At 39.5% G+C, this 26,167-nt stretch overlaps 1 protein-coding gene across 3 annotated transcripts in view; it reads right to left on the bottom strand.

Moving 5' to 3' along the window:
* CSNK2A1 (casein kinase 2 alpha 1) overlaps nucleotides 1-26,167 on the bottom strand; it is a 59,435-nt gene that overhangs the window by 13,469 nt on the left and 19,799 nt on the right. For 2 of the 3 annotated variants that reach the window (XM_038571888.1, XM_038571889.1), the window contains 6 exons: nucleotides 14,882-15,091; nucleotides 12,726-12,837; nucleotides 6,794-6,895; nucleotides 6,231-6,281; nucleotides 4,824-4,883; nucleotides 3,073-3,156 (listed from right to left, as the gene is read on the bottom strand). In XM_038571888.1, the coding sequence (XP_038427816.1) occupies nucleotides 3,073-3,156; nucleotides 4,824-4,883; nucleotides 6,231-6,281; nucleotides 6,794-6,895; nucleotides 12,726-12,837; nucleotides 14,882-14,982 (510 nt within the window). In that variant the 5' untranslated portion in view covers nucleotides 14,983-15,091. Of the gene's footprint in view, nucleotides 1-3,072; nucleotides 3,157-4,823; nucleotides 4,884-6,230; nucleotides 6,282-6,494; nucleotides 6,516-6,793; nucleotides 6,896-12,725; nucleotides 12,838-14,881; nucleotides 15,092-26,167 lie in introns of those variants that run through there. The other variant, XM_038571890.1, reaches the window with a different exon arrangement.

Below are 26,167 nucleotides of genomic sequence, written 5' to 3'. Positions count from 1 at the left end.
AGAGCACAAGCAGAGGGAGGGGCAGAAGCAGGCTCCTTGCTGAGCTGGAAACTCTACTTGGGGTTCCAACTCAGGACCCTGGGATCATGACTTGAGCTGAAGGTAGATGCTTAACCAACTGAGCTACCTAGGAGCCCCAAAATATTTTAAGTAATCTCTACATTCAACATGGGGCTTGAACTTACAACTCCAAGCCCAAGAGTTGCATGCTCTACTGACTGAGCCAGCCAGGCACCCCTAGTTCTTTCTTTTTTAATGCTGAAGAATACTACATAGTAATAAAATGACATGGTATAGCTATACCACAATTCAACCATTTGCTCATTGAAGGACATTTGGGCTTTTCCCAATTTTGACCTATTACAAATAAAGTTGTGTTCATGTATAGATTTTCGTGTGGACCTAAGTTTTAGCTTCTCTGGGATAAATGCCATATTCCTGGGATTGTTTAGTATACATGACAGCGTTTTAAGAAACCTACAAACCAAAAAACAACAGTCTGGCATTTTTTTCTTTAAAAAAGATTTTACTTATTTTTTTGACACAGAAAGAGAGCACACGCAGGTGGAGTGGCGGGCAGAGAAAGGAGGAGAAGCAGGCTCCCCATAGAGCAGGGAGCCCAATGCACGACTCAATCCAGGATCCTGGGATCATGACCTGAGCCAAAGGTAGATGCTTAACTGACTGAGCCACCCAGGTGCCTTAAAAAAAAGAAAAAGAAAAGAAAAGAAAAAGATTTGAGGGTAGCCTGGGTGGCTTAGCGCCACCTTCAACCCAGGACCTGATCCTGGAGACCCAGGATTGAGTCCCACATCAAGATCCCTGCGTAAAGTCTGCTTCTCCCTCTGCCTGTGTCTGTGCCTCTCTCTGTCTCTCATGAATAAATAAAATCTTAAAAAGAAATAAATAAAATGAAATGAAAATTAAAAAAAAAAAAAGATCTGAGAAGAGAGGAAGACAGCTTGAGTTCGGGAGGGTCAGAGGGAGAAGACGACTCCCCACTGAGCAGAGAGCCTGATTCAGGGCTTGATTCTAGGACCCTGAGATCATGACTTGAGCTGAAGTCAGACACCCAATTGACTGAGCCACTCAGGCACCCCAATCTGACATTTTTCAAAATGGCTGTACTACTTCATGTTCCTGCTGGCAATGCATGAGACTGAGTTTCTCTGCATCCTTGCCAACATGTGGTACTGCCACTATTTTAATTGTTCTAATAAATGTGTAAGGAATTTTTAAAAATAGGAGAATGTCAACCCTCTGCTCAAACCTTGCATAAAAAAGCTCTGCACCTTCAGAAAAAAAGGCCTGGCAATGACCTTTAGGTTTTACATGATCTGGTTCTCTTTACCTTGCAGATCTCATTTCATTCCTCTCCTCCCTGTTAATTTTATTTGTTCCAACATGCCATGCACTTTCTTGCCTTAGGGCCTTTGCACCTGAGATTTCATCTATCTGGGACACATTTGTTTTTGAGATTACATGGCTGGTTCCCTCAAAGTGTCGTTAAAAATGTCACCTTCCCAAAGAAACCTTCCCTTTACAACTTTGCTTAAAACCACAACACCCTCCACCATTCCCTATTCATGATTTACTTTTCTTCCACATTACTTTTTTTTTTTTAAGATTTTATTTGACACAGAGAGAGCACAAACTGGGGAGCAGCTGGTAGAGGGAAGAGAAGCAGGCTCCTTGCTCAGTAGGGAGCCCCTTACAGGGCTTGATCCCAGGACCTGAGCTGAAGGCAGATGCTCAACCAACTGAGCCACTCAAACACCCCGACTTTTTTTTTTTTTTTAATAAGAATCTGAGAGCAAGCACATGTGCGTGCATGAATTGGGGAGAGGCACAGGGAGAAGAGAAGCAGACTTCCCTCAGAGCAGGGAGCCTGATGCAGAGCTTAATCCCAGGACTCTGAGGTCATGACCTGAGCTGAAGGCAGAGGGTTAACAGACTGAGCCATCCAGGAGCCGCTCTTCCACATCACTTAACTTTCTATCCCACCAGCCTCCCACAAATACAAGCTTGCTATGGACAAGAATTTTTTTGTCTATTTGTCTCACACATACATCCCCAGTCTCTTGAACAATACGTATTATATAGTTTGAGTCTAAAAGAATATTAACTGATGAATAAATCAACTATGTCCCCAAAGTCTATAATGGATAGCCATCACTGCCTACAAAAGGTGGGCTTGGTAACCTTAAAAAATGGACTATAAAGCCATGTGGTCAGTGCAAGTCTATTAAAGCATCTGTAGAGTTTAGGGGCCTCATGACACTTATTAATAAGCAGCAACATTTTCTGAGTATCTTATCTACATTACAATTATGTAATAAATTAAATTTTTTTTAATGAAGTATAATTAGGTATACTTAATTCTCACAATAACCTAGTGGTACACAAAGCAATATTATTATACCCATTGTATAAGTAAGAAAAAGGAAGCAAATGAGGAGAAGGCAGTTTCCCCAAGAGACTAGTTATTTAATAAATGAAACCAGAAGCCAGCTTTCCTGCCTGAAGCTAATGTTTTGTCCACTAATTGGTTTCCTTCCTTCTTTTTTTTTTTTTTTTTTTTAAAGTAATCTCTATGCCCAAGGTGGGGCTTAAAATCACAACCCCGAGATCAAGAATTGCATGGTCTACTGACTGAGCCAGCCAGGTACACCAAATCTGTTTCCTTCTTTATTTTTTTAAAGATTTATTTATTTATTCATGAGAGACAGAGAGAGAGGCACAGACACAGGCAGAGGGAGAAAGCAGGCTCCATGCAGGGAGCCTGACATGGGACTCGATCCCGGGTCTCCAGGATCACATCCTAGGCCAAAGGCCGCACTAAACTGCTAAGCCACCTGGGCTGCCCATCTGTTTCCTTCTTGATAGTATTCTTAGCCATAGGAATACTGATTTCAACATTCTGATTTGTAAACGAGTTCATTCACTTAGCAAATGTTTATCAAGTGCTTAATAGGTACCAGTGATTATGACAGATGCTAGGAATAAAGTGTTGAAGATGAGGTGATAACTCTATCATACTAATAAAAAACACTTGGCAGTCTATCACTTTACCTTTCTGTGCTCATGATCAATCATGACATTATGGGGCTTCACATCTCTATGCATAATTCCCATGCTGTGACAATAATCCAGGGCCTGTAGGAGGAATAGGTAAGAAAGAAAGAGTTAGTGTGCTGGAGTGATAGTCTTAAAGCTTTCTAACTTTTTCCTCTATAGTTTTCCTAGCCTCACAATACCCATGGGAGTCAGAGTTAGGACAATCACTCCCATGTTATTCTTCAGAGACCTGTTCAAGATCCTAGAGTCAAGCAAACTCAAGTCTCTGAACTTCACGTTCTGTTCCTACCTGTTGTTTCAACATTGTTTCTGTTAAAAAACACCCAGTGTGCAGCACATCACTGCCAATCTCTCCCACTTACCCAAAGGCTGGATTATTTTCACAAACATAGGACACTCAGAAGAAAACTGGTCTGTACTACAAACCTTTCATTCAAAGAACAATAATCTTCTACGAGTTAAGAGTCCACAATAGAGGTTGGCAAACCGTAGCCCATTGGCCAACTATGGCCTGCTGCCTATTTTCATGAATACTGTTTTATTGGCACCCAGCCATACCTATTTGTTTGCATATCGTTTCTGGCTGCTTTTGTGTTACCACAGCAGATCTGAGTAGCGTGAGAAAGACCCTACGGCTCACAAAGCCAAAAATTTGTCCATGTTACCTGATTTATGACATCAAATCAGATTTGAAAACCATGTCCAATCTCAAACTAAGGTGAACTGAGTAGCATAACCTTTGGGGTTTGCTAATCCCAGCCTTCAAAGCCAGCGGATGTCACTAGCCAATTTTTTTTTTTTTTTTACTGGCCAAGTTTTTGTCCTTCCTGAAGGGCAACTTGGGTTCCTATGGTTCCCAGGACTAGAAAAGTATATCCCTAACTTTGTGAGGTCCTGCTTGCCACAATATTGCATGAGCCAATGGAAAGATCAAATATCTCTTCTGGCATAGTCTCTTTAGGGCACTATTAAGGTTCAAATGCAGGCTTTATAGCCACCCTCATTTGGTAAGAAACTTCAGCCACCTCTTAGCAATTTTCTCATCTATAATGCTGATCTTAATGCTTACCAGGAGCAAGATAGTGATCCCACTTTAGAAGTCAAAGTCCACTCTAAATCAGCAATCTCTAAGCAGAGATTTACATAATCCTTCGGACAATGACCCTTTGAGGCCTGCGTTAGTTTACTGTTTTACTTGTTGAATTTTAAGTAAAATAACATATACCAGAAACCAGCATATCAGAAATTTTTGTAAGTTTTGATAATTTAATTGTAACTTTCATAGGAGCACAACAGAGATTACAAATATTTTTTAAAGTATCAGCTCACTTTTAAATGTTTCTAAATCACATTCCTACTAGACTCTATTCCATAAAACCACAAGGGTTCTGATGCTATTAACTTATTAAATCTTATATGGAGAGGCTCCTTCTTCTTCTTTTTTTTTTTTCAAGATTTATTCATTCATGAGAGACACAGAGAGAGACAGAGAGGCAGAGACACAAGCAGAGGGAAAAGCAAGCCCCATGCAGAAAGCCCAATGTGGGACTCCATCCCAGAACTCCAGGATTATGATCACGCCCTGGGCCGAAGGCAGGTGCCACACCACTGAGCCACCCATGGATCCCCCGAGAGGCTCCTTCTTTTAACATACTTTCAAAGGTCACTGGCTTTTCCAGTTAATTGGACTATTTAACAAAAGGAAGATCAAACTAAAGATATTTAGTATTTTCAGGTTCCCTTACCTTCAGAATCTCATACATGTAAAATCGAATATCATAGTCTGTTAACGTCTGGTACAATTGCTGTTAAAGACAAATGCAACATTTGAGCCATGAAATAATGCTGATGGGAAGGCAATTCTCATCTTTGTAGTAATTCAAACTAAGACTTGGCTCATTTGACACTGTTCCAAGGTCTGTCTGTTCACCAGTCTCTGCTTCTCCAACAGAAAATATGCTTTTTAAAAGAGATACTTTGGGTTTTTAATCCTATACGTAAAAGTGAAGACTTATTTAAACTTGTGTTGCTCAAGCTATAATGCACTGTTGGGAATATACCAATTTATATATGTAACATGCATTAATGTTACACATTTGTAATTTACTCTGCTTTTCATTTATCTCCAGACCTTTTCATACAAGGCATTTTGGCCTCAGTAAGGTATTAACCCATCTTTGGCTTACATTATAAGCACTGTGGATCACTAGTGGGTATGCAAGATGGCTTGCTGAGAAATCTGTCAATTTAACAGAACTATTCCTGTCCCAATTTGAAAGTTAACTCCAAATGACTATCATGTATCCTTTCCAGGTTCCAAAAAGTTGCAGATTTTTAAATATCTACATATTGTTAAATGTTTAGTGAGAGCCTATGACAGTTTTCCTTGAAGTTATCATTCTGATTCTAAAACAGTTTTTTCCCTTTTTCCTCCTCTCAGCAAGTGATTCACAGGATTCACCCATTTATTGATATATAACGTTCTTAATCCTAGACTGGTACCAAGGCCAAGTCAAATACCTTTACAGCTTGTAAACCAAGAGAGTGCCCACATTCCTCTGCTATACTGGAATTGAGAATGTTTCAAATAAGCAGGCCACTGAATGGGGTGGAAGTCAGAGATCTGTTGTTGTAGAGGTCTGTATTATACCAGAATTTTTTTTTTAATACCAGAATTTATACTACCCTTTTGCATCTCCCCCCACCCCCTTCTTTTTAAGATCTATAGCCCAGAGTTTCTGAGGAATCCCAAGGAATAAGCAGTCTTTGCTTGTACATACACAATACATTCCTTCTTGAATATAGTTGTTTTAAAGTGAAATGCCTTACAGCCAGAGCCTGACTAAACATGTGTTGTGGCCTTTTATTAGGTTTGACATCTGTATAATCTGTCAAATGAATGGTAAACATGGTGAAAAGTAAATGTATTGGTAATTAAGGAGCCCCAAATGAATGAAAGAGCAAAATACCAAGATGTTAAAAGCAGACACTGCTTGTACAGTAGTTTCTCTACCTGAAAACTTAGCACTGTAAGGATGAAAAGCTCTTTTTAATTAAGTTAGAAGGAAGCTCTTCTAACGGTAACATCACTAAGAGGCTTTCTATGTGGTCTAAAACCCCAACACCTTGAAATGGTTGGTTATATATTATACCTTGAAGTCTGTGTTGTTTACGTGTTCAAAAACCAAGGCAGGGGTTCGTGACTAGGGGAAAGAAAAAGAAAACACACATTAGCAACAGCCCTGGCAGCTTTAGTGGGCGCAATGTTTGCAGATACTACGTGGTGAATTTAGTAGTCCTCGCCTCAGTAGTAGGAAACCCTCTACCGCTACAAGCCCTCCCCACTCTGATCACCACCACACTTAGGTCATTTTTGGGATGGATTTCAAACAGAAGACATGGAGCTGAAGTCTCACCAGGCTCTAGGCAGCCCGACAATGCGCCCATCGCCCATCGGCATCGGACCTGAGTTTGCAAAATGGATTAACACATTTCAGTTTCCAGTGCTATCAGTCTCTTAGCCTAGAAGAATAAGAAATAGTCTGTGGGTGGAGGTCTCTTCGAAAGAAAGACCCAAGCTAGTTAAATGGTATAACTGATTAAGCACTTTTAAAGCAGGACTTAACGGTAGAGGGGGGAAAATAGAGGCCAGTTGTGCTATGGGTCAAACACCACCTCAGCCCTAGTGGGCCTTGCCAGCGCCTACTATACTCACCACAGGGTCTTTTACAATGTCTGCCAGTGTGATGATATTGGGACCGCCTCGTAAATTCTCCAAAATCTTTATTTCACGCTTGATTTTCTTCTTCTTTACTGGCTAAAAGGGTAAAAGTATCAGTGAAATGATTTCCAAGTATTTCATTATGTAGTGTAATTCATAAATGGCTTACTTAGGAGTTCTTTGAAGGAAGGATATGTGTCAGTCTCATCTCTGAACCCCTTCTCCTAGCCCTGTGCCAGGTATTCTGTAGGTACTAAGCAAATGTTGAATTGAAAGAAAAAAAAGACTTTCATCCCAAACACCAGACCTCTGCAGAACCAGCATTTAATTCCAGTTGTTAATCTTAGTATATTAACTTTTTAAAACTATACAAAAAACTAGGAATGTGTATGGTAATACTGAGACATATCTTGTAAACATCTCTTTGTCAATTAGGATAAAGCATGAGCTCTTTCCATTCCTTCCTCTAAGTCTATAAACACCCTAGGGGAGGCTGGGTGGCTCAATTGGTTAAACGTCCGATACTTGGTTTTGGCTCAGGTCATGCTCTCAGTTGGGAGATTGAACCCTGCCTCAGGTTCTGTGTTCACTGCAGTCTGTTGGGATTATCTCCCTCTGCCCCTCCTCTGTGTATACTCTCTCCCCATCTCTAAAAGATAATAATAAAATCTAGAAAAACCAAAAAAAGTCCCCACCCTACAAGGGGAAAGAAGTCAGGACCAACAGCAGGGATACCCAAACCATCTTTGTGCAGCATAACTTTATGGGTTAAATGTGGCCTTGAAGTCAGACTGCCTAACATGAATTGCACATTCATTACCTGCTGGCTTTGTGCCAATGGGCAAATTAAGTTTTCTAAGGCTTTCATTATGGGTAAAAATGACCAACAAGAATATATATATTCTGAATCGGTTGGGACATAATCCATAATATCGGTCTAGTTTCATCACCAATATTTCTATAAATGAACCCTTTCCTCCATTTAAAAAAGACCACTCTACAGAGTCCCATGAGTAGATCTTCCATGTTCCTTTGTCCACAACCATTATTTCTACATCTGTTCTCATTCAGAAATCCTTTTCATTCTTCTGAGGAAGGCTTTGGTCCAACTCTATCTCCTCCACAAAGCCTTCCTTCTAAATAATCTAAAATAGTGTTAGTCCAAAAGAAATACAATGCAAGCCACGTGCGTATTTTAAATGATCTAGTAACCACATTAAAATAGTGAAAAGAGGGCAGCCCGGGTGGCCCAGCGGTTAGCGCCGCCTTCAGCCCAGGGTATGATCCTGGGGTCCTGGGATCGAGTCCCACGTCGGGCTCCCTGCATGGAGCCTGCTCCTCCCTCTGCCTGTGTCTCTGCCTCTCTCTCTCTCTCTCATGGATAAATAATAAAATCTTTAAAAAAAAAAAAAGTGAAAAGATGGAGATCCCTGGGTGGCTCAGCAGTTTAGTGCCTGCCTTTGGCCCAGGGCATGATCTTGGAGTCCTGGGATCAAGTCCCATATCAGGCTCCCTGAACGGAGCCTGCTTCTCCCTCTGCCTGTGTCTCTGCCTTGCTCGCTCTCTGTGTCTCTCATGAATAAATAAAATCTTTAAAAATAAAAAAGTGAAAAAACAAACAAAATTAGTATGTTTAACAAAATATATCCCAAACCTTATAGCCACACATGGCCCATGTCTGCTACCCTAGACTATGCAGGTCTTTCCTAGGGTGTCAGTCACCTTAGACTACTGATACATTGCATGTGATTCTTAGAAATTGCTGTAAGTATGTATCATCTCTTCATCAAAAAGATAAGTGGCTACTAAACCTCATGATCAACAGTCACCTTGATTTTTAAACATACAGATTCCCAGGTCCCACCTAGAATTGCTGAATCAGAATCTTAAGAATAGAGCTAGACTGCTATTCTTAGATACTTCCTAGGTTGATAATCCAGGTCAAGGAACTACCAAACCATACCGCAAAATCTTTTAACCTTTCCTTAAGTCCTAAGCACCTGGTACAGAACACAAGCAAGCAGGTCTTGGATACAGACCATCTTCAAAATCTGGCTTTGCAGCTATGCAGTTTTGGGAAAAGCACTTAAATGTTTCTGAATTTAAGCTTGCTTTGAAGAACTGTTGTAACATAAATACCCAAGTTAAAATGGGGGCCAGTTGAAAGTGGACAATAAATGGAAACTGGTGCTAATAGAGACTACCACAGTCCACATCTAATTCAATTCACAGCTCTTAGCCTTGCTATTAGAACTCAGTACACTTACTGAGAAGCAGGCTGATCAGAAGTTTTCTCTTTTCGCTTCAACTATCAGATCTCTGTGATCTGCTGGAGCATCTGGGAGATCTTTCTACCCTCCGGGAACTAACCATCAATCTATCCCAATTTCTACTAAATCACTATTTCTCAACTGCCGGTTTAAGTAAAAAAAAAAATTTTTATAGAATCCTTAAAATCTATAAACTTACAAAGCTGGCTTGTGATAGACTAGGCAAGTGACTTAAATTTAATATGATCAATGCAACTATTCTGTCTTAAATAGGTGGGAGAAATTTAAAAATTTAAAGTGTTTATGAATGGATTTCATCTATACTTATAATCATCTATATAATTATAGTAAAATATACAGTACAATTAGGAAAAGACTGAGCTGAAAACAATCTTGTCAGCCCCTAACTCAAAACCATCAATAACTCCCAATAACCTTGAAGAGATATACATTAACTTTTAAGACTGGAAGGAAATGCAGAGATGATCTTTTCCAGGTGACCACCAATTTAATCTCCCTTTCCAAGCTCACCTCCCAAGTATGGTCACTCAGTATAATCTCCCTTTCCAAGCTCACCTCCCAAGTATGGTCACTCAGTATCTTCCACATGAAACATTTCACTCATTTCTTCCTATTTCCTTATCTTGTGCATTCTAAATCATACCTCCCCCTTCTCCACTTCCACCTACACCTACTCAAATCCTCCTTCCATTCAGGGCCTGAAAATACCTCCTGGGAGCTTTTCCTAACTACCTCCTTCTTCTGAATTGTGAAACCTTTTTTATGACTCTAGATAACCTATCACTTTAGGAGTGCATGGGTGGCTCAGTTGGTTAAGTGTCTGTCTTCGGCTCAGGTCATGATCTCAGGGTCCTGGGATTAAGCCCTGCATCGGGCTCCCTGCTCAGCGAGGAGATTGCTTCTCCCTCTCCTTTCTACTCATGCGCGCGCTCTCTCTCTCTAATAAAATCTTTAAAATAAAATAACCTGTTACTTTATCATATCCTTTTCCATATAAATATCCTACAGTTAAACAGAATTTCAGCCTCCAAAGTACATTTCTATATATAATTTATTTGATCCTCACATCAACTCTGAGAAAGTCCGGGAAAGCAGGATTATCTCATTTGTACAGATAAGCAAATACCTTAGATTGGTTAAAAAGACTGTTAAGGTTAATTACTTTTAGAGTTTGAATTAGAATCCACATGTTCTGATTTCCAGCCTAATTCTTTTTTCTTTTTAATACTTACTTATTTATTCACGAGAGGCAGAGACCTAGGCAGAGGGGGAAGCAGGCTCCCTCTGGGGAGCCTGATGCGGAACTCGATCCCAGGACCCTGGAATCACTACCTGAGCCAAAGGCAGATGCTCAACCACTAAGCCACCTAGCATCCTCTACATGTGGTAACACAAATATCAATACTTAAACTTTCTGGTTCCCAAAAGGTGTGCCATGGCACCTCAGCAAGTTCATAGAGGCTATATGAAATTTTCAATTTTTGAAGGAAATACCAATCAACACCCGATATCCACCAGAAACAGAGCATACTATTAGCTTGAGGTAGCTCATAGTTTCAACATTAGATTGCACTACATTTTTGTGAAGCTGGGTTTTCAGTCGTTGCTATGATAAAAAGCAAACACTATACAAAAATCAATGTTGAAAAGGAGGGATCCCTGGGTGGCTCAGCAGTTTAGAGCCTGCCTTCGGCCCAGGGAGCCTGCTTCTCCTTCCTTTTTTTTTTTTCCTGCTTCTCCTTCTGCCTGTATCTCTGCCTCTCTCTCTCTGTCTCTGTGTGTCTCTTGTGAATAAACAAAAAAAATCTTAAAAAAAAAAAGTTGGGGATCCCTGGGTGGCGCAGCGGTTTAGCGCCTGCCTTTCACCCAGGGCGCGATCCTGGAGACCCGGGATCGAGTCCTGCATCGGGCTCCCTGAATGGAGCCTGCTTCTCCCTCTGCCTGTATCTCTGCCTCTCTCTCTCTCTGTGACTATCATAATAAATAAATAAAAAATAAAAATAAAATAAAATAAAAGTTGAAAAGGAAATGAAGCTATTGGTGTCCAATTTATGCCAACATTTGAGAAGTTGTGCAGTGATCGACAGGTTACATATCCCAATACTAATCAATTATGGTTATATAAGGATAAAAGTATTACATTATTTTTTAAATCTCTATATATATCATTTTATGTTTGTTTATTTAAAAGTTTTATTTATTCACAATAAACACACAGACTCACAAGAGACACACAAAGAGAGACAGAGACCTAGAGGGAGAAGCAGGCTCCTCTCAGGGAGCCCGATGCAGGATTCAATTCCTGGACCAGGATCACACCCTGAGCCAAAGGCAGATGCTTACCGCTGAGCCACCCAGACATCCTTGTATGTAACATTTTAAATGGCACCCATGTCAAAACACTTTGTTATCTGGACATAACTACTTAAAAGTTACTGAGACAATATGGGTGGCTATAAATTAAGAAAGTCTGGGAACCTCTGCTTATCAGTGTCAAATATGTATACGTTCCGATGGCAAGGAATTATATGCTAAGTTCCTAACATATGATAGTGCGGAGTATAGTTATAACTAACTTATAAGTTGCATATTGGTAGCCCATTGGCCAAACCTGGCCTGTAGAGCTTTTAAAAAAACTCTTGAGGGCAGCCCCGGTGGCTCAGCGGTTTAGCACTGCCTTCAGCCCAGAGCGTGATCCTGGAGACCCGGGATCGAGTCCCATGTCAGGCTCCCTGCAAGGAGCCTTCTTCTTCCTCTGCCTGTGTCTCTCTCTGTGTCTCTAATAAATAAATAAAAAATCTTAAAAAAAAATAAAAATAAAAAAACTCTTGAGCTGGGATGCCTCAATGGCTCAGTCGGGATTGAGCTTTCACATCAGGCTTCCTGCTCAACAGAGTCTGCTTCTCCCTCTGCCCCTCCCCTTGCTCGTGCTCTCTCTCATTCTCTGTCAAATAAATACATAATAAATATTACGTATATTTTAAATAAATAAATTCAACAATCTTGAGCCAACATTCAACTATATATATTTATGTATTATGTGTATATATATATAAATTTCTTTCTTTTTGCAAAAGAATATCAAGTAATACTAAAATTGCACTACTGCAAAACAATTATCAGCTAGAGCTAGAGCACATGGAGAAGTACCCACACTCACATTCCCCATTCATGAGTACTAACTGCACGGATGGCACCAGCCTGCCACTTAAAGGTCTGCATTTCTGACTCCTCATCCTTACACAGAAGAGGTAACAATTTCTCGAAAACAGAAGGATGGATTATAACTAAAAATCTAGGGAATCAAAAAAAAAAAAAAAATCTAGGGAATCAGTATTAGGTAAGACCTAGGAGAGAGAAGATCGAACCTTTACTCCCTTCTTCCTCCACAATCTAGCTGTATGGCTTGAATCAAATCACTTCTCTTGCTTCAGTTTCCTATCTGTCAAATAAAGAGAAACTCTTCTATCCACTTCACCAGACAATAAATAAAAGTGTTAAAGCACTCCAAAAACCCTTTCAAATGCTACTTGAAAAAAAGGTATTTAAAAAAAATTTTTTAAGTACGATTACTTAAAAAAAAATCTAAATTCCAAATACCTCTGAAATGATAATCTCTCTCTTCTTATACTCACCTTGAGAATTTTAACAACAACTTTTTCATTATTTGTGATGTTGATGGCTTCAAATACTTCACTGTATTTACCCCGGCCTAATTTTCGAACCAGCTGGTAGTCATCTTGATTACTGTGAACAAAAAGAGTCAAAGTCACAATGATTTTAAAAGTTCAAAAAGTTCAAACTATATGGCACTAATTAACTTTAAAAACTCTACTATCAGGAGGAGTAAAAGAAATAAAAGGTATTTCAAATAATACCCAAATTGGTTTCTTTGTATTTTAAAAACTGGGTCATTAATTAAAAATGTATGTTCCAAATCCTAGAATTAGAGAAATTTAAGCCTTTTAATTATTCTGTCAAATCCCAAATTATTTTCATTTCTACTGGCATACCACACATAGCTAGCTTATACTAGGGTTTGTTATGTGTGTTTGTGTCCAAAAACAGATAGCTTTCCCCTGGATAATAACTTTTATATATTCCTGTCCTCTTGTGCCTGGCCCAGTGTTGACACCTAGCAGGAGTCAATACGTGTTGTAAGAATATTTCAATTCAGCCACACTTTGGAAGTAGCTGATCTTTAATGGGCCTTTCTGCAGTTAAGTGGCTTCCAAACATATAAGCTTGACCTCACACTTGTCCTCTAAGGCAAGCCCTGAGAATAGTCCATGTAATGGAGTTTACAAATCACATCACATATCATAAACCATAGTTAGGGGTCCCTTCCTTACTTTTACCCATATTCCTTGACCACTTGCAAGATCAGAGGTAAAAAATAGGGGAAATGCCAACATTTTTTCCCTGCATCTAATTATACCTTACATGACTTTGCTTTAAAGAATGACAAACATGGTCCATTTAATAAAGCCTAAATTCTATTTACTCTTGCTGGAGACAATGAAAATCCAAGTAACAAATCAGCCATCCATTTTCCTCAAGCAGCTAAAAAGAAAGGGAATGAACAGACAGGGCAAAAGGTACTAAGGACAATGGACAATGTACTAAGGCAGGTCTAGGGGAAGGAAGCTCTTCGTTTTGGTTCAATTCTCCTGTGGGATGGGCTCAGAAAACAAATGCAAGCAAGCAAATAATAATAGCACCATGCCAAAACCTTGAAAGGGCGGTTAATGTTATTTAAGCAGAACTAAGTGCAAAGCACTCAACTTGAAGAGAATGGTTGAAATTTTCTTAACAAAACACAGGTATTCCTAGAATCTAAAGCTTGTTATATGAAGGGAATTGTTAGATTATCAATAATGACATTTATTGATACTGCATCGCTGGTTCTTGATGGTATCTTTGAAGCACACTGTGCTTCTCTGTGCAGAGGTAATGTACTTATTGTTAAACATCATGGCGCCATCAGCATTACACTATACCCTTATGCCAATTTTGGAGACTACCTTTAACCACTTACAAGTTATGTATATCATGTGTGAAGAGATATAAAATGTAACATATGGGAACTGTAGCTTTATGCATTTTCATAATGCTTTCTTTTGCATTTGATGTCAAAATGCTTTTATCACAATAAGTACAACCTGATCAATTAAATATACGCATGCTGGGACAAGAGATGCAAACATCCAAAAGAGACTGCACAGAGAATGAGCAGCAAACACAGCTATTCAGGTAGACTGCAACTGTTCAAAATGAAATTTGGGTGGAATTCCGTGCTACACATAGCTAGCCTAATGATCAGGGCAAATGTTGATAAGGGTTTAATTTTGCTTCTATCAGAAAGAGGACATCTTTCTAGAGAGCCGTTTCATCCTTCAGTATCATGGGACAACATTCTCTGACCTCAAAAATACTTTATGTAAGAGTTGGGTGTTTTTCAAGTCTCTCAATTATTAATTCTCACCAAACTGCAAAGCCCTTAGTTGAGATAAGCTGACAGGTAACTCTTTACCAGTCTTTTATCCAGAATATATATAAGTCCAAGCAAAGAATAAGAGACGGAAGTAATTTTTAAATGATAAGCCCATCAGAGCTGTTAATTTGCCAAAGCAATACCTTGCTTCTTCACAGCAGAAGAAAACATAAATCAGGTCTTAATCTTAAGGATTATAAATGCACAGCCAGGATGGATTTATGACACAAATTACTCAACAAATCCACAAGAGTCAGCCCTTTGAGCAAGGACAGTAAAGTAAAAGGAAACAATTACCCCCACTCCACCACGTGTGACTCATAATCCCAGTACTCTCGGGGTCTGTGCGTATTAACATCTGTGTAAACTCTGGCCCTGCTTGGCACGGGTCCCGACATGTCAGACAGGTTGGCGAACGAAGGTGGACTTGATGTTTGGAGATCTGGTGGTCACTGTGTTCAGAAGCAGTTGAGGGTAAGACTTTGTTTCAGACCTGTTTTCTTTAAACTGCAAACACAAAATGCATAAAGGCCAAGGAATTATTTTTAAAAACATATGGGAAGAAAAAATTATAACAACGGCTTCAAATATACCTCTGGCTCTTCTACCTGTTAACCAATAAGTAGATCCCAACTGTGTTAACCACAATGTTTCCTAGAACTTGGAAAGAAAATAATAATAAAAAACCCAAGAAACGTACTTAAAATTAAACTAGCTCTAATCCTATTCTGCAAAGTAGCTTGTTACCTCCTTATCTAAAGTCTGGATATTTTTCATAAGATTGCCTGAAAGGAAAAATGGCATCAAGGATAGACCCATCAACATTACTACCATTTATACAATCCACAGAAATTACTGGCAAGAAAAGCTTTCTATATAACTCAAGTAGCAAGGTTTAAAGGCTCCAGAATAGTGGCAAAGCCGGGGGTACAAATAATTGAACGGATTCTTATGGTTGATGAAAGCAGGAAGGGAATAAAGACATGTTCTCTCATATATCAAAGTTTTTTTAAATTTTTTAAAAATTTTTAGCTTTCATTTTTATTTTTTTATTTCTTTTTAATTTTTATTTATTTATGATAGTCACAGAGAGAGAGAGAGAGAGAGAGAGAGAGAGAGGCAGAGAGACAGGCAGAGGGAGAAGCAGGCTCCATGCACCGGGAGCCCGACGTGGGATTCGATCCCGGGTCTCCAGGATCGCGCCCTGGGCCAAAGGCAGGCGCTAAACCGCTGCGCCACCCAGGGATCCCTGTATCAAAGTTTAATATTTTTTATACTGATCTAAATCATTTGGGGAACCTTGTACAATAATCAGCAGGTCCTTAATTACCATTTGAAAGACACAATTTCATTATATTTAAAAACAAATAATTTCCTCTTGATTTAATACAGGAGCAAGCTTAATAAAAACTGGTAGAAGACAGCAATACATTTGCCTGAACTAATACAAAATTTGACACAGAAGGGAAAGTGTTGAAATTTTAGAAACATGCTTTCTACCAAATTGGTAAACTAAGTCTATCTAATAGGTAAACTGTGATGTCTTCCCAGACCATTCCAGTCTCTTTATCTCCTTTCAGCGATTCCTATAGCATTTGTTGATTCACTTTACTCTGCATTTAAAGTTTTACTGAGTCTCAGGAAGCCTGGGTGGCTCTGTGGTTGAGCATCTGCCTTTGGCTCAGGCATGGTCCTGGAGTCCTGGGATTGAGTCCCACGTTGGGCTCCCCTTGAGGAGCCTGCTTCTCTGCCTATGCCTCTTTCTCTCTCTCTCATGAATAAATAAAATCTTAAAAAAAAAAAAAAAAGGTATTGAGTCTCCAGATTTCATAACCTGAAAACAAATCACCTATTCGGTTTTCTGGCCCAGACTGTGTAACCTCAACTTAATTATAAGGAAACATTGGACAAACAGAAAACAAGGATGCTTCAATAAAAAAGGGGGGTATACACTGTATTCAAAAATGTCAATATTATAAAACATAAAGGAAAGTTAGAAGAGACGGGACTATACATATTGTCTTATACCTAGACTGTATCCCACACTGGAGTGGGTTAAATGATACAAAAAAAATAATACTATCAAAACCTACTACCCCATGGCAGATAGCCTCTTCTCTCCTGCCTGCCATTCCCTTGCAGTGTATTCAATAAATTTTTATCTCCTTTAGGGGTGTCTGGGTGGCTTAGTGGGTTAAGTGTCTGCCTTCATTCAGCTCAGGTCATGATCTCAGGGTCCTGAGATTGAGCCCCAGGTTGGGATCCCTGCTCTGCTCCTCCCTCTCCCCCTGCCCCCACCCCCCAATGCATGTGCACACGCGGTGTCTATGAAATGAAATCTTTAAAAACAAAAACCTTCTATCCCCTTTAAAAAACAAAAAACCCAAAAACCAAAGCAAAAAAACCAAACACACAAAACTATCAGATCAAATGACAAAACATTTAGATGGTAGATTAGATGTACAAAAGTGTACATTCACCTGATAAAACAAATGGGGTAAAAATATAAAATGTCACAATAGGTAGGGGCACTTGGGTGGCTTAGCTGGTTAAGTGTCTGCTCAGGTCATGATCTCAGGGGTCCTGGGATCAAGCCCCATATTGGGATCCCTGCTTAGTGGGGAGGGAGTTTGCTTCTCCCTCCCCCAGCTCCTGCTCTCTTGAATTAATGAAATCTTAGAAAAAAAATACAATAGGTGAATCTGAGCAAAGGGGATGCAGAAGTTCTTTGTACCACTCTTATTTTTTCAAAACATGCTATTTATAAAAAGTGTAGTAATACATAAAATTTACCAATTTAACCATATTTTCTTTAAATAAATACAAAATAGGGACGCCTGAGCGGCTCAAAGGTTGAGCATCTGCCTTCAGCTCAGAGTGTGATCCCGGGGTCTGGGATCCGGTCCTGCATTGGGCTCCCTGTGAGGAGCCTGCTTCTCCCTCTGCCTATGTCTCTGCCTCTCTCTCTGTGTCTCTCATGAGTAAATAAAATCTTTATAAATAAATACATACATACATACAAAAATAATAGGAACTATAGCTAACTCCCCACCTTGGAGGGCCAAATCATGGGTGGACGTGACATTACAAAACAAGACTTCATTTTTTTTTTAAGATTTTTATTTATTCATGAGACACATACACACACACACACAGAGGCAGAGACACAGGCAGAGGGAGAAGCAGGCTCCATGCAGGGAGCCCGATGTGGGACTCGATCCCGGGTCTCCAGGATCACGCCCTGGGCTGAAGGCGGCGCTAAACTGCTGAGCCACCCAGGCTGCCCAAGACTTCATTTTTTCCTGGAAATCACCTGAGTCACATGGAAAACATTCCCCAACTCCCATTTACTAGTTTATGTACCTATCAGTCATATCATCCAGTGTTCCTATGCTTTCTTAAGGCCTTGGCATTCTCTGTGAAGAGTAGAGCAAGGCTATTCACTAATGAAACTCCTGAGATTTCCAACTATTTGTGACTGACCCTTGCAGTTTTGTGCCTCATCAGCTGGGACCTAATTTATGAACTGGTGGACAATGATTCTCCATTGGGAAGACTACTAGCGGTTTTGCAGCACCCGAAGAGGTGCTTCACTTTACTATCATGCATACCAAATAATGTGTTTATAGGAAAGAGTTGTTCATATGAATTTCAAATGGTTGGCCTTCATTAATAACTGTATCAGGAGAAGAAATTTGAGAGTTCTTGAACTGTACCTCAGTAGCCTCAGATAAATACAATGGTGCAAAGAAGGATGGGGGAGAGTGATAGGCTGGGGAGAAAGGAGGGATGTGAAAGGAGGAAAGGTAAGTCATCAAAGGTAAACATTATTTTATTCAGAAAGAGTATATTTCACTTACCACCTCTGTAAATGTGTACAGCCTAACATGAAAGAAAAAGATGGCCTAAATTTCTCAATAATTGGTTGGTTCTTTCATATATTCCTTCCTTTGTCCATCTCTTAAATATATGAACATCTATAAAAATGAACTATGACAGGCCTTGGGAATAAAAGTCAGAACAAAGGTGAGACAAACATGCCTTTAAGGTTTTATCTGCAAGACTAAGGATAATGGATACTCACTGAGGAGTTTTAAGCAGAAAAGTGACCCATATGTACAATTTGAAAAGTTCACTTCGGCTGGGTGTGGGACAAGCAGAGGAATAGATTTAGGGAGAAAGAAAGCTGTTAACAGTAGCTTATGCAAGAGCAATGATGAAAGCTTGATTGTTAGCAATGGAGAGAAGTGCACAAATTTGAGGAAGAAAATTTATGGTATAAAATCAATAGCTCTGGGTAGACTGGATAATGGGGTTAGAAGTGGGAGGTGACTTTCAGATTTCTGGCTAGAGATGTTTTAAAAAATGTATTTTAGAGAGAGAGAATACGAAAAAGGTGGGGTGGGGGAGTAGAGGGAGGAGAGAAGCAGACTCCCTGCTGAGGGCAGGGCCTGATGCAGGGCTCAATCCCACAACTCTGAGATCATGACTTAGGCCAAAATCAAGAGTCAAAACACTTAAGCCACGGAGCCACGCAGGCGCCTCTAGAAAGACTTTTGATATCATTCATGGAGACAGAAAACATTCTGGAAGAGAGCTCACAGGTCAGGTTTTGGATTTATACTAAAATAGATGAGACATTAAAAAGGATACTGAATAAGCAACCAGATATTGTTAAGTCTGGAGCTAAAAGAGTCTCTCAGCTTTAAATATCTAACTCTCCCAGCAATTCTATGAGGCAGACATTTCTATCCCTTATCTACAAGTAAGAAAACAGCCTAAAGGGCAGCCCCGGTGGCTCAGCAGTTTAGCATCGCCTTCAGCCCAGGGCATGATCCTGGAGACCTGGGTTCGAGTCCCACGTCGGGCTCCCTGCATGGAGCCTGTGTCTCTGCCTCTCTCTCTCTCTGTCTCTCATGAATAAATAAAATCTTAAAAAAAAAAAAAAAAAAGAAAAGAAAAGAAAACAGCCTAAATAAGTTCAGTAGTCAGGGCAATGAATATCCAGGAAAGATTTGGGATTCAAAGCCAAGGTGGCTGGCCTACAAGATTCAAGTCCTTTCATTCCTATAGAACTTACTACTTTGAATTTCATATGGTATAGTCTTCAAATCTTAATGTCCTTATTAGACACTTAGCTCTCTGAGGTCAAGATTCAGGTCTGATATGTCTTTTGACTTTACAGTTCAAGGCTCTACATCTTATAAAATGTTCACTAAATATCACTTAATGATTAAATCAAGATTGGCTTATTTTCAAAAAAATGAAATGAACTTGAAGTCTGCCTCCAAAAGGCTAAATTGTGTCCATCTGGTATGCAGCTAGGGGAATGGGAAGACCAACTCAAGGGCTCTGGAGTAGCTATTCCCTTGGCACACGTGTTCTCTCCTAGAATTATAGCTTCCTCTGTTAAATAACAGGGCCACACTTAATATTTGTCTTTTTCTCCCCACAAGAATTAAAACAGAATACTGGAGAAACTTAATTTTAGCAATTTTTACACGCAGCTTGTTTAGAAGCTGGGATGCCTGGATGGCTCAGCGGTTGAGTGTCGGCCTTCAGCTCAGGGCGTGATCCCCGAGTTCCGGGATCAAGTCCCACATGGGGCTCCCTGCATGGAGCCTGCTTCTCCCTCTGCCTAGGTCTCTGCCTCTGTGTGTGTGTGTGTGTGTGTGTGTGTGTGTGTCTCTCTCTCATGAATAAATAAATAAAATCTTTAAAAAATAAAATAGAAGCTGGGACAAGTGTCTGAGTCCTAAATATCCTGAAGGTCAATTCTTCTATCTAGTGTACACCATACAAGCATATCATGAGAAAATCTGACTTATGGAAAAATATGAACTTTCCCAATAATTTCCATTTTAAATGATCTAACTTCATCCTTACTGTTCTCGTTAACAAAATTTTCCCTACTAAAGTCAGACCACACCTACAACCAAAGCCATATGGCTCTGCTCTGTTTGTCCTATTCTTTAATAAAATACAAGGAAATGAAAACTCCATTAATCATAAGGTTAGGGATGCCTGGGTGGCTCAGTGGTTGAGCCTCTCTCTGCCTTTGGCTCAGGGCATGATCCAGGGGTCACTGGATCAAGTCCCACATAGAGAGCTCCCAGCAGGGAGCCTGCTTCTGTCTCAGCCTCTCACTCCCTCTGTGTCTCTCATGGATAAATAAAATCTTAAAAAATATATACACAACCATAAGGTTAAAATGTGTATTACCAAAATCATATCTGCTAAAATATGTTTATCTGCCAAAATGTTTATCAATATAAATGGAATACAGAACTAATAAATTGCAATAAAAACTTCTCTTTGCGCTCCTCAACAAATCCATCTTTCCCTCTAATATCTTCTACTCCCTATTTGTTTTTTGACCTGGCAACTGAATAGAAAATTAGAGGTTTAGTAAATGGTCCAATACCAGAAAACTGCATGTCTGATTAATCATTTATGCCAATGTATTTTTTTTTTAATGTTTCAGTAACACTTCATTTACAAAATCAGGTTACATGCTGGATTTGGGCCAGTGAACTATATAGACTGTGCCAAAGTGTGTTTATATAGATGAATTCCCTAGTGGAACTGGAGAAGATTATTCTGGAATTGTAAATTTGAAAAGTTAAGTCTGCTTTTAAATGTTTTTTTTTTTTTTATGATAGTCAGAGAGAGAAAGAGAGAGGAGAGGGGGAGAGAGAGAGAGAGAGAGAGAGAGAGAGGCAGAGGGAGAAGCAGGCTCCATGCACCGGGAGCCCAACGTGGGATTTGATCCTGGGTCTCCAGGATTGTGCCCTGGGCCAAAGGCAGGCGCTAAACTGCTGCACCACCCAGGGATCCCTGCTTTTAAATGTTAATACAATTTTATTAGTTCTTTTAACTCTAATGTTTATTAGAGTCTCCATCTTAAACACACACACACACTCCTATCCCTAGATCAACCATAGTGAATGAACAAGCTCTCACAATCATCCAGACAGGGGAAAGAAAGATTTCTATGGTAAAGAATGAGGAATGTGCTTACTCTGCACTAACCGCATGATTTAAGACTGCTTGTTCAGAGGAAAGGCAGTTGTATAAGGAAAATAACACCTTCTCAGCACTGCCGCATAGAATGAATTCTTCCTAGCAATCAGGCAGCATAAACTGGCAAGAAAAACAGGATTTGTACAATAAACTCAGGGAGAACAGAACTATATACCTGCACCTTATAGAAGCAAAGACAAATTATAGAAATTTGCTTTCCCCTTTTTCATTTAAAGATTTTTTATTTTTAAATAATCTCTATACTCAACATGGGGCTCGACACCCAAGAGTCACATGCTCCAGAGACTGAGCCAGCCAGGCACCCTACCTTTTCCCCTTTCATAGTGGCATTGCCCAGAAGGCCAAATGAACACAAAAAAGCAGCAGTTAATACTACCTGCATTATTTGTTTCATGTGTTCATAGTTGCCCTTAATTCATCATTCTTCCTTTCAAATCAAGAGCAGAATGTTCACTCAGTAAGCATTTATTAAACAATTATTATGTACCAGGAAATGAGTGCCAATTGCCAGGAAGGGATGCTTTCCTTAGGCCCTGGAGAATAAAGAGAAACCATCTATGCCCTTGACAAAGAAAATAGACCATCACAATATCAAGTGATCAGTGCTTGAAGGAATTAAGTCAGGGTGCTCTGCAGGCATTGAAGGGGATTTAAGTCACCTACCCATTATCATTCATTCAGTAAATATTAATGGAGTACCTCAAACGTTTGGGGAAAGCTGCCAGAGGGGGAAAAAAACATTAAGCTTAGTTTTGAAGGATGCATAGGAACTATTCAGATGAAAAACAGTAAAACAAGAAATTGTAAAGCACAAGATTTTATTTTATTTATTTATTTTTAAAAAAAATTTTTTTTTATTTTTTATTTTTTATTTATGATAGTCACAGAGAGAGAGAGAGAGAGGCGCAGAGACATAGGCAGAGGGAGAAGCAGGCTCCATGCACCGGGAGCCTGATGTGGGATTCGATCCCGGGTCTCCAGGATCGCGCCCTGGGCCAAAGGCAGGCGCCAAACCGCTGCGCCACCCAGGGATCCCAAGCACAAGATTTTAAATAAGAATTTTAAAGACCTGTAACAAACATTATACCCTAAAATAACCAAAGGCTGGCACACCTTTTCATTCCCTGTAAGTACATCAGATCAACAACCCTTTTATAACTGATTTGGAGAATACTAGTACACTCTATTCAACAGTTTCCATGTGCCTTAAAAAAAATTAACTCCTAACCATTGCAATTCAGATCTCATCCTCTTCCTTTCTCCACTAATACAATATGTTCTACCACAGAGGTCACATAGCAAAATGCCTAGAAAGGGCAAAGAGCTAGGGGGTGTAGATCCATGAAATATAACTAGAGAGTCTCAGTTTTCAAAGTAAGAAAAAAAGATTTTTGCAGGTAATTTTCCTGTTTTCAGTAATGGCTGGCTACATTATTTAGGTCAATCTTTCCACTGAGAACAGCTTTAAGAGAATGGACTAACATGCATAACAGTCTCTCTCACACACATACACATTCTCATTTTCTCTCTTAAATAAATAAAACAGATAAACATTTATAGCCTACAGTGAAGAAAAAATGAGAACCCAGAGAAGCAACCAAGTAAGGAAGCCCAAAGGGTCTTTGTTGATCCCTGAAAATTAGCATTTTGTCCTGACAGAAATCAAAGCACAGGGCTCTCACAATGAGAGAAGTCTAAAAAGGAGACCTTCGTAATAAACTGACTTCAGATGGTTACAACCTTAGATGAGAGTGAATGGGACATGGAAGATCCAGGAAAGAATTATATCCCTATGGAGAGAGTATCATGTATGAAGCTTGTTTTAAGGTGATCCCTGGACCTGCAATGCCCAGATACCTGACATGACTAAGCTCTCTGTGGAAAAAAAAGTACATTGCTATTATGGGCTTCAAATAATTCCTACAAATAATTTTTCAAATACAAATATGCAGCCTGTGGGATGCCTGGGTGGCTCAGCGGTTGAGCATCTGCCTTCAGCCCAGGGCGTGATCCTGGAGACCCAGGATCGAATCCTACATCAGGCTCCCTGCATGGAGCCTGCTTCTCCCTCTGCCTATGTCTCTGCCTGCCTCTTTCTGTGTCTCTCATAAATAAATAAATAAATAAAATCTTTAAGAAAAAAAAAAAACAATATGCAGTCTGTGATCAAAGATAATGACACTGAAGGAAAAGACTACAAGAGTAAGAACTGGAAGAAAAGTCCTATAGGCCCCTGATCTTATCAAAACACAAACTCAAAACAACCATGCTGAATATGCTTATAGAAATAAGAGATAAGCTTTAGAATATATGCAGGGAACGGGATACTGCAGATTTCAAAAAGTGAAAAGAACTAAAACTCTTTTTTAATTTAAAGATTTTATTTCTTTGACAAAGAGAGAGAAAGAGCACACAAGCAGGGGGAGGGGCAGGGGCAGAGGGAGAAGCTCCCACTGAGTAGGGAGCCTGATGTGGGGCTAGATCCCAGGACCTCGGGATCACACTCTGAGCCAAAGTTAAAGGCTCAACCAATGAACCACCTAGGTGTCCCCAAAACAGAAACTTTTATTTATTTATTTTTAAATTTTATTTATTTATTCATGAGAGACACAAAGAGAGAGAGGCAGAGACAGGCAGAGGGAGAAGCAGGGAGCCCAATGTGGAACTTCATCCCAGAACCCCGGGGTCACGACCTGAGCCAAAGGCAGATGCTCAAACACTGAGCCACCCAGGCATCCCAAAACAAAACTTTTAAAAAGAAACTGTGAAATGGTTTGATATACTTTTGATCAGGACTACAAGAAAATGAGAAAATGGGACAGAGTAAAGGAAATATTTGAAAGAGGTGTAATAGCTGAAAATTTCCCAGAAGTAATCAGACACAACCACATTCCAGAAGCCAACAAATTCCAAAGATAAAAGAAACCCACAACTAAACATACAATAATAAACAGCAGGAAACCAAAGCAGAGAATTCAGACTACACTAAAAGGAGCAATATGGGGATCCCTGGGTGGCTCAATCCATAAAAATAAAAAAAAATCGATAAACTGGACGTCTTTCAACAAGTATTAAAGTAATTCCCTATGAAGAACATTGTTAAGAGAATGAAAAAGTATAATCAACAGATAAGGAAAATATATTTGCAAATCACATAATAAAAAACATACATATATTTAAAGAACTCAACAATAAACTCAACAGGCAAAAGATCTGAACCAATGCTTTGCAAAAGAGATCTATGGATAAGCCTAAGAAAAGATGCACAATATTGCTAGTCAGTAGGGAAAGTGAAATTAAAGTAAAAATGAGGGATGCCTGGGTGGCTCAGGGGTTAAGTGCCTCCCTCTGGCCCAGGGCATGATCCTGGAGTCTCAGGTCGAGTCCCATGTCGGGTTCCCGGCATGGAGCCTGCTTCTCCTTCTGCCTGTGCCTCTGCCTCTTTCTGTGTCTCTCATGAATAAATAAATATTTTTAAAAAATAAAATAAAAATGAGGGATCCCTGGGTGGCGCAGCGGTTTGGCGCCTGCCTTTGGCCCAGGGCACGATCCTAGAGACCCGGGATCGAATCCCACGTCGGGCTCCCGGTGCATGGAGCCTGCTTCTCCCTCTGCCTGTGTCTCTGCCTCTCTCTCTCTCTCTCACTGCGTGCCTATCACTAAAAAAAAATTAAATAAAATAAATAAAATAAAATAAAATAAATAAAATAAAATAAAAATGAAATACACTACAGATTTACTAAAATGATTAAAATTAAAAACTAAGAATACCAAAGCTGGTGAGGATGCAAAGTAATAGAAACTCATTCATTCCTGATTGGAATGCAACAATGGTATATATCTTGGGAAAGTTTGGCTGTTTCTTATAAAGTTAAACATACACTTGCCATACAACCCAGTGTTCCCACTCTTTAGGTATTTATTTAAGTGAACTGAAAACCAATGTTCACACAAAAACCTGTATGTGAAAATAAAATAAAATAAAATAAAAAAATTAAAAAATAATAAAAAAAAACCTGTATGTGAATGTTGACAGCAACTTTATTCATAATTGCAAAAAAACTGAACCAACCAAGATGTCCAACAGGTGAATGGATACACAAATGGTAGTACAAGCACACAATGGAAAACAAACTGCTGATTTAAACAACATGGATGAATCTTAATATATTTCTCTAAGTGAAGCAGCCAGATCCAAAAAGCTACATACTGGGGTCCTGGCTGGCTCAGTTGGTATAGCATGCAACTCTTGATCCTGAGGTTTTAAGCTCAAGCTCCTGTTGGATGTAGAGATTACTTAGAAATAAAATCTTTAAAAAATTCAAACAAGCTACATATTGTATATTTCCGTTTGTAGAATATTCTAGAAAATGCAAACCATAGAGACAGAACAGAGAGTGATTGCCTCATGGCAATGAAACTATTCTGTATAATACTGTAGAGGTGGACTTATTACTCTAAGCATGGTCAAAACCCAAAGAACTGTATACAACAAAGAGTGAATATTACTGAATGCAAATTCCTAGCTCTGTCCACTGA

Source organism: Canis lupus, chromosome 24 (assembly GCF_011100685.1).
Source record: "Canis lupus familiaris isolate Mischka breed German Shepherd chromosome 24, alternate assembly UU_Cfam_GSD_1.0, whole genome shotgun sequence".
Classification (NCBI taxonomy): Eukaryota; Metazoa; Chordata; class Mammalia; order Carnivora; family Canidae; genus Canis; species Canis lupus.
Note: the sequence above shows the minus strand (reverse complement) of the source record. Positions and strands in the feature narration are given on the sequence as shown.